General features: G+C 39.6%; 1 protein-coding gene across 6 annotated transcripts in view; it reads right to left on the minus strand.

Moving 5' to 3' along the window:
• Positions 1-1063: 1063 nt before the first annotated feature.
• wrn (WRN RecQ like helicase) overlaps positions 1064-12601 on the minus strand; it is a 67390-nt gene continuing 55852 nt past the window's right edge. For 4 of the 6 annotated variants that reach the window (XM_079600254.1, XM_079600256.1, XM_079600258.1 and 1 more), the window contains 5 exons: positions 11959-12121; positions 11753-11877; positions 9740-9859; positions 9518-9643; positions 1064-1958 (listed from right to left, as the gene is read on the minus strand). In XM_079600254.1, coding sequence (XP_079456380.1) covers positions 1845-1958; positions 9518-9643; positions 9740-9859; positions 11753-11877; positions 11959-12121 — 648 coding nt within the window. In that variant the 3' untranslated portion in view covers positions 1064-1844. Of the gene's footprint in view, positions 1959-9517; positions 9653-9739; positions 9860-11752; positions 11878-11958; positions 12122-12601 lie in introns of all 6 variants that reach the window. The other 2 variants (XM_079600255.1, XM_079600253.1) reach the window with 1 other exon arrangement.

Raw genomic sequence — 12601 nt, forward strand, 5'->3', positions numbered from 1 at the left:
GGTTTGAAAGCTTATAAGAAAGTCTCTTCCTGTTTGAAAACTGTTGAGTCCCTGACAAAGGCTTGTATGCCGAAACACGTCGGAGTGTTTTAAAGGTTTAAGATGACCAAGCCATAACAATAAAGGCTTTCTAATATTTCTAAAGAAAGTTTCCTGAATTATGATTATCCCATCCAAAGAACACCTCAAGCAAACATTTTGAGTCCTGGAAGCGCTCCTCTACAGACATTAACAAAAATAAATTATAAGAGTTTGTAAGAATGTTTCCAAGAGCAATTCGTAAAAAATATCATCAAACATTTCCTAAAAGTTGACATGAAATGGACCGTGACAGACGTTTTCTTGCATTTTCTGAATGAAAAAAAAAAGAAAAGACAAAAAGAACGGGACTTGGCTGCATCACTTGTTGGAGGCAGATCTGAATGCGAGCCGCAGTCGCATATTTATAGATTGTGTGTCTGGTTAATGTTTAATGCACTAACACTGCTGTAGATTATATAACACTCTCCAACAGCAGAATGGTACTTTTTTTTAAGACAAGAAAACTAATTCCTAGTCAAATTAGAACATCTTAGTTTCAAGATCACATTTTCTTAAAGACGCTCAGACGTGCATTTACCAATAACATGTTTGATTGCTTATATCATTGCTAAATGTAACAATATTATCAGCCAGCTCTTTATATAAAGTTGGATATATAAGTATGTCCAGATTTATCTGCATACACACACCGTAGGGTGATGCATTGACTATATAGCAAATCTCAACTGCTTGCTTGCTTATATCTTCTCAAAATGTAAACTATGATCGCCCAGCTCTAATCTGCTAAATGTGACTATAAGGCATGAATATATATAGATATAATAAACATTAACATCACAATTTTCTATAAAGTGTCTGGTTTGTTATTTTATGTGTATGAACCTCTGTCCCTTATGCATGAAGTGTTAGTGTACATGCATATAGATCAGTGAGAAATATTTATCAGCTTTAAGGGTGCTGACAGAACTTCTCCTGGACTCTTCAGCTCTGACTGCTACATCCGGACTCATGGCACTCAGTTCCCCACAGGTACAGGTACATCTCTTTAATAATGTGATTGTTTCTGTTACACTTTTTCACAAAACAATGGTTAACACTGGTTACATAAGCACCATCATCACTAAATCAATTACAGTTGTGCTGAAGCTGTTTGTGTTCAGCTAATGTTGGCCATAGCCAGACTCGGAGAGGAGCATCAGCTGAAGGTCCTGCAGAGAAACTGATGATGGTGATCATCATCATGGGTCAGAAATCTGTCATGTTTGATGATGCAGGTGTTTAACAGAAGAATGGACAGTAAAAGCCGGTGAGCAGCAAGACATTAACTGATATTGCATCAGTACTGTATTAACTACAGGTGTTTGTGTTTTTAACAAAACTATTTCCTCCTTAGCAATAAACAAAATCAACTTTCACAAAAATCATATCGTCTCTGGTCAATATTTAATTATTTTCTTAATATTTACACCTAGGAATTAACCAATTCAAGGAATAAAGTTCGTAATTCTCAGTTTTTTTAGGCCCTGGAGTTGGCGTTGTCTGGGAGAAGTGTTTCCACATCGGCGTTCAGCTCCAGGACACTCGCAGGATCACACACACATGATATGTGCAAATCAAGAGCAGTGTGAGGAGTCTGAACATACCAGAGGAGCTCAAGCGGCTGCGCACAGGATCCTCCACGACACATGCTGACGCGCTCTCGTAGAAGAAACCAGTATTCAGAAACATTAACAACCAAAAATAAGATCTGAAATCTTGTACAAAATATCAAAACATGACACAGCTTATAAGACGCCGGAGCATCAACTGAAAAGTCCTTTCTTCTTCTTGGTTTTCTTCTCGGCAGCCGCAGTTACTGGGGTGTTCGGTCGCTGAGCCCAGTCCGGTAGTTTTCTCTTCGCAGGCTGACTCGCCGTCTGAGGAAACAGAACCATCAGCCAATGGGTAATCCTGCTCAGGAGACCAGCTTCAGGTGCACTGCCCAGCTAATCCTCGCTCAGTGTTATATGCTTGGTTAATCACTCTATTTTCTACAAATAAAGAATCTCACAACCGCATGTTGCTCAGTGCTTTCACTTTGTGAAAGACCATGTACAACATATTGTAACACTCGGCTGCTAAACCTCGTCAGGCAGAACCAGTCCATGATTCAAGATTCTCAAACTTCTGTTTATATCAACCCAATTCATTAATATGTACTCTGAACAAAAACTGCCCCGTTGCCATGTTTAGGTGAGCTTTCATGTCACCGGAGATCATTTTCCCTGATTACATGTCTAAAAAGATCTGTCACAAGAGCTTTTTTTTTCTTTTTTTTTGAAAATATTTAGTATATTCTCCATCTCCTCCACTGACCAGATCTTAAAGGGTTAGTTCTCCCAAAAAAGAAAACGGTAATTTACTCAACTTTACCCTCAAGTAGTTCCAAACCTGTATGAGTTTCTTTCTTCTGAACACAAAAGAAGATATTTTGAAGGATGTGGGTAACCAAACAAGTTAATGGACCCCATTGACTTTCATACTATGGGAAAAAAAATTGTCAATGGGGTCCACCAACTCTTTACTGTTTACTGACATTCTCAAAATATCTTCTTTTGTGTTCAGAAGAAAGAAACTCATACAGGTTTGGAACAACTTGAGGGTAAAGTTGAGTAAATTACAGTTTTCTTTTTTGGGTGAACTCCATTTAACACATGAGAATAAACATGTACGTTTGTAGGACACAGACTTTCATTCGGATCGACTGAGGTGCAGAATATACCGGTACTAGAAAGGTATCGCGATACACAGCTATTAAAATCGGTACGATATGAAATTGTATTAGTACCGGTACTTTAAGAGTGACAGCACTGTAAATAATAAGAGCAGTATTTCTTTATTTTGTGTTGATGTGTGACAGCCGGAGTCAGGATGTGTGTGTGCAGAGCTCTGCTTCCACTGTTTACATTCACTAAACAACGGAAGCAGAACAGCAAAATATTACACACAGCGAAACATGCACGCATGAGAAAAAGTGTGTGTGCTGCCGGCTCAGACCTGAAGCGCGCGCACATGCCTTTCACACTTTCACACAGCATGCGATCACGACTTCAAGGGATAGTTCACTTTGAAATTAAATGTTGGTATGTTTTAGCTTACCTCAAGGGCATCCAAGATGCAGGTGTCTTTGTCTCCGCAGTAGTTTCAGTTTTGATATTTTAGGTCAAACCGTTCTTGTCTGTCAGTCATATAATGCAGGTCTATGGGGTCCACCTCAAAGAGACGCACAGAGAAGTCCAAATTACACAATTCCCCATCGCAAGTACACATTGATGGCCTAAGACACGAAACGAGCGGTTTGTGTGAGAAAACGAACAGTATTTATATTGTTTTTACCTCTTGTACACAACCACGTCCAGGTGATCTGAGGGTGCGAGCGCATCCTGGTGTGTGACGTGTGTGCGTGTTCTGGCTTAGTCTGCGGACTAATACATATATACATATGTATAAATACTGTTCGTTTTATCACACAAACCGCTCGTTTCGTGTCTTAGGCCATCAATGTGTACTTGCGATGGGGAATTGTGTAATTTGGACTTCTCTGTGCGTCTCTGTGAGGTGGACCCCATATACCTGCATTATATGACTGACAGACAAGAACGGTTTGACCTAAAAATATCAAAATTGAAACCACTGCGAAGACAAAGACACCGACATCTTGGATGCCCTTCAGGTAAGCTAAAACATATCAACATTTCATTTCAAAGTGAACTATCCCTTTCAGTTCCCTTCGCGGATTATTAGGATTGAATAATCAAAATTCTAGATAAAAATGTACGTCCTGGCGGCTATTCACGTAAACACAGTCGGTATGTCTTTAGTGAACGAAAACCGTTTGTAAAAATAAGTCGTATGTGTTCATTGGGTCTTAAAGGGCCGGACCAGCAGCCTAATATTCTGTGTGATTAATTTTAATGAAACAACAACAGAAAATAGACAATCAGCCAATGCTTGACTGAATAAATTTGATCTATTTATTAAGAATAAGTCTATAGTTAATTTATGGAGTGAAGACTTTATTTGTTCAGCTACAGGACACTACTATTTAACTGTAGCATTCAAAAAGAAATTACAGTTTATTTTATTTGTCTCTAATAGTATGTCATATTGTTTGTAATTAGCTTTTTTGCTTATTTTTAATAGCAAAGATCAAATTAAATTAAATTAAATATCTATATTGTAATTTATAAAATTATATTTAAAAAATATTAAATAACTCGTTTCATGAAATAAGATTTTGGTCGTCCCAAACCTGTTCAGAATTGTGAAAGGTTAGCAAATGTTAACATGATTGATAATAATGTCATCAAACATTTCTGTAAGGATGCACACACTGGCATGTAATTATTATTATTTTATTTTATAAAGGGGAAGGAATGGTCAAAAAGCAGTGCAGAAACAGAGTTTACTTTTTTTTTTAATTAATTAATTAATAAAACAATGTTCTGTTATTCAAATACTTTTTTCCCCATGGTATCGATTCAGTATCGAGGTATTTTAGTCTGGTATCGTATCGAAGTCATAATTTTGGTATTGTGACAATTTATGAGTTTCAACTTTTAAAGCCAAATAATACAAAGATTAGAGGAAGCTTGCTGCCATCAGTTCTCTATATGCTGATTTTGGAGTGAAAAGACACACAGCATCACAGTTAAGACTGAATCTGACACGAGCACAATGGCCCAAGCTTAATCTTATGCTGTGTGTGTGTGTAAGGAACAGGATTAGTCAACATCAAATGACTCGAGTGTGTATATGAATGGAAGAAACCGTAATGCTGGCTATAGGGACAGACGTCCTCACACTCTCAGTCTGTTAGTTTACTCGAGAACACGTCACTAAAGCTGGCAAACAGACATATTTCAGTCTTCCTCCAGTCCTGCGCAGACGGCCCACCATTTTCTGCTCACACACAAATTGATGTTTGAAAAAATCAATGTTTGGTTTTCAAAGGTACAGTTTTTTTTATCAAAACTAACCAAATTTAATTGAGTCAATACATCAATCTAGGGGTGGGCAATATGGCAAAAATACCATATCACGATTTTTTTCAGGAAAATCACGATTCACGATTTTATCACGATTCCTTTTCATGTTGGTTTTACTATTTTGCAAGTGACAGAGCATTACAGCCAAACTAATGTCCCTATTTTAAAAACAAAGTTAGGTAACAAAATATAAAATAAAAAATAATGGCAGAATAGGCCAAAGTGGCGAGGATAAAAAATCTATCATTATTTTCTTTGTTATTAAAAATTAAGAACAAAAGATACACATTCACAACTTAATATACAAATTAAATAAACAGTGCTTTATTTTTTCAGCTACAGGTGTATTTAACAGCATTGAAGAAAGTAATTCAATGAACAAATATGAAAATAAAACACAACATAGACTTCACTGTATTAATTTTACATTGATTCTTATTAAAGCTACTATTAAAGTTACTATTAAAGTTATTAAACGATTAATATTAACTATTAAACTATTAATATTAACTATTAAAGAGTGAGGGATTTGCTCTTTGTATTTTGTTGTTTTATTAACAGGGATAGTTCTCCCAAAATTTTGAACTGTCATCATTTAGCCTACTCTCTCAAGCCGCTTCAAACCCGAATAAGTCTCCCTCTTCTGTAGAAAATAAAAGTTATCTGGAGGAATGTGGGTAACCAAACAGTTGATGTACCCCAGTGACTTCCATAATCTCCTCAATGGGGACCAGCAACCGCCCGGTTAGCCACACTCCTCAAAATATCTTCTTTTGTGTTCAGCACAAGAAAGAAATTAATACAGGTTTGGAACAACATTAGAGAGAGTAAATAATGACAGAATTTTTATTTTTGGGTAACTGTCCCTTTAAGGACAAGCGGCAGCATGTTTACTATTAGTCTACTGTCACTTTAAGATCTGCACGCGACGAGTCTACACGCATTTGACAAGTAGATTTTTTTCATAATTTTTTTCTACTGTTCTTTCACTTTAGACACAACCAACCTTCTTTATGTAAACCTTGTGTGTATTTGACAGTATTAGCGCAATAAGACACGAAGGATAACTTAGTCCAGTAACAGACGCTGTTAGACAGGCTTTAGTGCATGTGCGCGTCAGGTGTATAGCGCTCGTTAGAACAGCGCATCAGCAGTGAATGACATGTTTAACCGGCAAGGCTTTAAAGCACGTATGCAAATAATTAATTTTTATGAACTACAGTGTCCCGTTCCTCTGCATTTCATGTGGATATACGTCGCGCTGCACAGTATGTTGAGACGGAGGCGCCAGAACTGCAACTGATAGAATGCACGATCCTACGATATTTCTTCAAAAGCAGATCGTGGAGACATTTTAATCGTCCACGATCAAAAATCGTGATATCGCACACCCCTACATCAATCCTTCTTCCAAAAGAGTGGAGAGGTGAATTGACAACGAGTGAGAAAGGTTGACATGGAGCCGCTAGATCTCCAACCTCCGGAGAATCACCGGTTTAAACAGACGCCGAACAGAGGACAGTCTGCGGGAGAGAGAGCGAGACAGAGCTCGTAATAGTCAAGTCATCTTCATTTATATAGTGCTTTTAACACTGTAGATTGTTTCAAAGCGGCTTTACAGAGATAAACGTATAATTTAAGGTGACAGATTGTTTTGGCTTTATAGCGGTTCTTGAATAATGTTATTTTCCAGCTAAAGTTAGTTTTGATTGATTCACTTCCGTCACAACGATCATTAGTTATTAAATTAGGGGCCGCTAAGACGACACCGTTCTCTCTACACAGACTTTAAACTGAACCTGTGAGAAACACTGATTGCGCTCACGTGTGTTTGAATATATGTGCGCATGTTTGTAATTCTCTACAAACCAAGCCTTAAACTACTTGTCCTGCCTATAAATGTGATACAGAATTTTATTTTATCACTACGGGGAGATACGCATATTTTCAACAATGCTTTATCTGTTGAATGATAAAGGGATCCTCCTTAGGGAGAGGCTAGTTGGCACTAATAAAACAAGAATCAACATCAGCTTGGCTTTAGGAGAGAACTGAGGATTTGAAATGTTGTAAAAGTGACGTGGAGATGGTGTTTATTACTCCACAGGAGAGTGAGGTGCTGAACAGATAATCCGCTCTCTCACAGAGTTCACTGTAAAGTATTATCATTCGTGACAGCTTCATCCGCAGTCACGCAGAGCTGAAGCACAACTAAATCTACGCTCTTCCGCAAAAATGCACGCGGTTTAGTTTTTGCGAGTGTGTACCTTTAAGCCGCAGCACTGAGCAGACACTGGGTTTGAGGCTTACGTGACGCAGACAGCTGCATCAACAGAGGAAAACCCCGCGCTGCCCACCAGCGGATTAACATCCGGCACAATTCCTCATAAGCCATTTATGTGTCCCTCCAAACTTCATTTCCTTCCAGCCAGCGCTTCTTATCTCCCTGCCTCGCAATCTGTTCAGTCTTCATGTTAAATCATTTGTGCGCGGGAGCATCAGGGAGGGTGTGTTTAGAGACGCCCTAATGATCTCGCATCGACCGACAGGCCCGTGTCACGGCAGGACAAAAGAGCAATGATGGACGTGCTCCTTAAACCAGCTTCTGTCACCGTTAATGTCCATGATCACAGCACAGAGATGCACGCTGGACAGTCATGGCGGGACTCTACTGGAAAAGACCTGAAGCACGCACACAAAAATGTACATTATACAATATTGGTCTTAATGATAAGTAGTATTATTACTGTGTTAGTTATTTATTCGCCTTTTTCCTTAATTGTTTTTAGAAACACGGGCCAAAAGTATCACATCTTCCTGATCCGGTCACACCTCCTGCAGGCCTGAAGATCAGACGTGAAGCCGAGTGACACGGGTCACAACCTTATGACCTTAATGGCTTTGAGCTTACAATGGGAGGTGTCGGGTAATGGTGCGAGTCAAAGGTCAAGCAGGGGTTAAAGACAGTTGGCTCACGCTAAAGCAGCGGCAGTGCTCATCACTTCAGGGGACGCTGTCTGATGCTCACTGACTCTAGCAGACAGGATTACACCGACACCGAGGGCTGGGGTTCAGGTTACCGCCTCAGGAACGTGTGTGTTAACATCATGTGATGAGTTGAGGAAGGTGCCGCATTCATCCATGTTACCATCAGTCACAGTGCTCAGACATTACTGAACAATACTAAAGTTCAAGTGCTTTACACAGTCTACAGATTTCTGATCATTCTACTTTTCTAGAATTTTCAATTTCTTTTGTATTCACAATTTGTATATATATATATATATATCGTGCAAAAGTTCATTTATTTCTGTAATTCAACTTAAAGGTGAAACTAATATATAATATAGACTCATTACATGCAAAGTGAGATATTTCAAGCCTTTATTTGTTATAATTTTGATGATTATGGCTTACAGCTTATGAAAACCTTTTCACAATATTCTAATTTTGAATTTGGGGTTTTCATAAACTGTAAGCCATAATCATCACAATTATAACAAATAAAGGCTTGAAATATCTCACTTTGAGTCTATATAATATATTAGTTTCACCTTCTAAATTGAATTACTGAAATAAATGAACTTTTGGACAATATTAAAGTTTTTCGAGTTTCGCCTGTATATTCATAGTTTTATAATAAACAAAAAAGGAATAAATAATGCTGTACCCAATACTGTTTTTTGAACAAAATACAATTTTCACTTAGTAGCAATGTAGCGAATTCAGATTACAATATATATATATATATACTTAATTAATAATGATCAATGAAAACATCTTTTTATCTTTATAATTTTTATGATCAGGACCTTGTGTGGGTTATTTTGTAATAACTGGCTGGCTGTACATTATCCCTACTGTGTAGTATCCTAGACTTGAGTTCACATGATAAAATATTTAACTTATATACAGAGAAACTAGAAATGTATCTTTGAGCATTTTCTATTATTAACAATACATTGTGAAATTAATTTTAATATTGTGGTGTGATATGATTAAATATGATTACAATTGAAAATAAAAACAGTTTTCTATGTGAATATATAATAAAGTGTAATTTATTCCTGTGACCAAAGCTGTATTTTCAGCATCATTACTCCAGTCTTCAGTGTCACATGATCCTTCAGAAATCAGTATAATGAGGATTTGATGCTCAAGAAACATTTATGATTATAATCAGTGTTGAAAACAGTTTCTTTGATGAATAGAAAGTTCAAAAGAACAGCATTTTTTTGTAACATTACAATGTCTTTACTGTGACTTGATTAATTTAATGTGCTCTTTTTTTTCTTTTGTAACAATATTATTATACCGACACCAATTTAAAGCATCCTTGATGAATACAATAATACATTTTTTTAAAAATGTATCCAACTTCAAACTTCTGAACAGTAGCGTATTATCATTTGACCGGTTATTAATCAGTTCTGTTCTTGCGAGTGTACCTTCACAGGGGAATCGCTGAAGAGATCTTGCGTGTCCTTATCCAGCTGGTCCTGAACCACTCCGCTGGCCTGAGGACCCGGGTCACGTGACGTCCGCCGCACATCAGCGCTCGAGCAGGGATCCGCCTGCACACACTAATGACAGATCAGCTTTCGAATGAAGCCTATCCACACATGCACTGATTTCATGTGCGCACACAAGCAGAACACCGATGTCATCACCTGTGGCATGGGGATATTGATGAAGAGCTCGTCTTCACTCGTGTCCATGACGTCAGACTCGAGCTGTGACTCTTCAAGCACACGTTTCCCAGCAGGCCCGTCTGCCGGCGCTGGTTTATCCTACAGCAAAGAAACACATTACATCTCTGCGTTCTGGTATCTGATCTGAGGAACACCTAGCATGACCAGCACAGAACATGCAAGCAAGCAATGGCGTGAAACATCTGCAAAACCTTTTCTATAAGACCAATATCACCAATAGTATCATCAACTCTAACAGAGGCTTCTGTGAAAGGTGTATACTACAAGAATAAGGTGTAAAACTATTTTACACAATTGCACCGATTGATCGGCTGGTGGCCGGAATTGGCCGATTTTCACGTGATCGGCCATGAGCGCGCGACCGGTCTGACATATGCCGATTTAATGCCGGTCAAATGCACTCGGGCGCCGCATGATTAACCCTCTGAGCGGTACGGCCTCATATATGGGTTATGTCTGTGCCGCTGAGAGTACGGTCCACATTTAGCATGTTCAGTGCCGGCGCATCACCGCCAGATTCAAACTGTGCTTCCGCGCGTTGGCTGGCGCTGAGCCAGAGTCGGACGCGTTCAGCGCTGTCATATATCACAACTATGCATTTTCAACCTCATAATGTTTATTTTAGGTTTCAGACATTTAAATACACATAAGCACAATACATTTGGAGTTTGTAAAATACACGCTGATGTCTGTGGAGGCTAGCCTGGGTCTCCCCATGCTGTCTTGCGCGCAGCGCGATTTTATTCACACTGCTAGGCAGCCTGGATACCACGGACTAGATTTTCACCTCAGCGAGGGGACCAATCACAGAACGGAGGAGCAAGACGATGACGACGTCTATGCACTGCAGATTTACCTTCTACCCTCATGTTTGTCTTGGACAAACGGCAATAGTCGCTGAACGCCACCGTGTACACATAAATGGGTTAAAGAAGGGTTAAAGAAAAGATAGAAAATAAATATTTGTGTGTGCTGTAAAGTGGTTAGAAAAAATGAAATCGGTATCGGCAGGTCAAACTCGATGAAAAATCTGTGCATCTCTAAAACTAACTTTATCTGGACAATAACTTTATTCTAGAGCTGCTGTAAAGCCTAAACTATCTCTGTTACTGTAATCTCCTATTATCACTGTAAAGCTGCTTTGAAACAGTCTATATTGTTAAAAGCGCTGTATAAGTGAAGGTGACTTGACTACAGCTGCAGAAGCCAATGACACCACATCTGGAGATGAGGCATGCTGGGATGACGGCTAAGAAAAATAAAGTAGGTCTGCCGTAATCAGTCTGAGAGACACAGCAGATGTTGCGACTTAACGTGAGAATACGGAGACTCCAAGAGCTCAGCACATGAGAATACGCCAGTCACGTCAGCACACACGCAGGACAAACAGCAGGAAGCTTTTACGAGAAAACGGGCAAGAAAAAGTGCATTCTACGCACTATTATTTTTTTGTTTTTGTAAAAATACCAAGTACAAATATTCCGTTTAGTGTCTCGATCAGCATGAGCTGCACATCAGCATTATACAGCGGCTTCAGGCAGATTATGCCATGCCACACTGCAGGATTCTCTGAATACAGTGTTTCCTGAATCAAAACACGGGAGGCAGGAAATGACTGATCTATGACCATGCACTTCTAATAAAACTCATTTTCCCGTTATTAAGAGCAGAGATATAAAATAAAGTAAAGTTATAGTAAACTTTAGTATTTGCATATATCAAACACCATGAATAATTCTGCTCAGCACAGAGGAAGTGGAAAGAATTGATGAACCCTTAAACATAAATAATAGACAGCAGCTGTAAAAAAAAAAATATTGATAGTGAAATTTTTTCAGTGATCAGTTCATCAGTTACTCTAACCCAGGAGACAGAACTGTGCTGCCCTCTGCTGGTGCACCGCCACTTCTGCCATTCACTTCAACCATTACAGAATGATGTCAATGAAACGCCTGGAGTGCGGACACCCACCCGCGGCTCGATCCAGCTGATGTCTCGAGGAGCTTCTCTCTGGAGCTGGTGGACCGCCAGCCTGAGCAGGAAGTTACTGATATCTTCAGGAACACGAGAGCGGATCGCTTTAAAATCACTCAGATCTGTTGAGGAATAATACAGAAGGATGAGTTATTGATTAATATGATCTCTGAGACGAGCGGTGGTGTGTTGATGTGTCTGACCTGAGCTGGCGGGCGTGGAGGCGACGTGTTTTCTGATGGTGTTGAGGAGGTGCTCTGAGAGGCCCGCTCTGCCCGTGTCCACAGCACAGCCCGTCTTCTGGGCCTGAAGCAGATGAGCCTCCACCACAGCGACGGGCAGAGAGCGCGCGTCTGCCACCTGCCTCTACACAACACACACCACACACCAGTAAAGCTTAGATCTCTGCCCGAGCACGAACTGGACCCAACCCGGCCTGCCGCCACTATCCTCGGGCTGGGTCCTCGATCAAGCACGTCATGCGCAGCGTCTCCTCCACTCGCACGCATCACACCGGGCCTGCTGTGCTGTGTAGCTTAAGTACAACATAGAGCTTGAAGATGTAAGGAACCCTTTTAAAGGGGTGGTTGATTATGATTTCACTTTTCTAACTGTAGTTAGTGTGTAATGTTGCTGTTTGATCATAAACAACATCTGCAAAGTTACAACGCTCAAAGTTCAAAGCAAAGGGAGATATTTGCTTGTGAAATGAGAAATGTTTTTTAAGGACTACAACAAACGGCTGGTAGGAACTACACGACATTCCTCCCGGGTTAGTGACATCACCAACCCTAGAATTTACATAAACCCCGCCCCCTGAACACGATTTATAGATTATCATGACAG

Source organism: Phoxinus phoxinus, assembly GCF_949152265.1.
Source record: "Phoxinus phoxinus genome assembly, chromosome: 23".
NCBI lineage: Eukaryota > Metazoa > Chordata > Actinopteri > Cypriniformes > Leuciscidae > Phoxinus > Phoxinus phoxinus.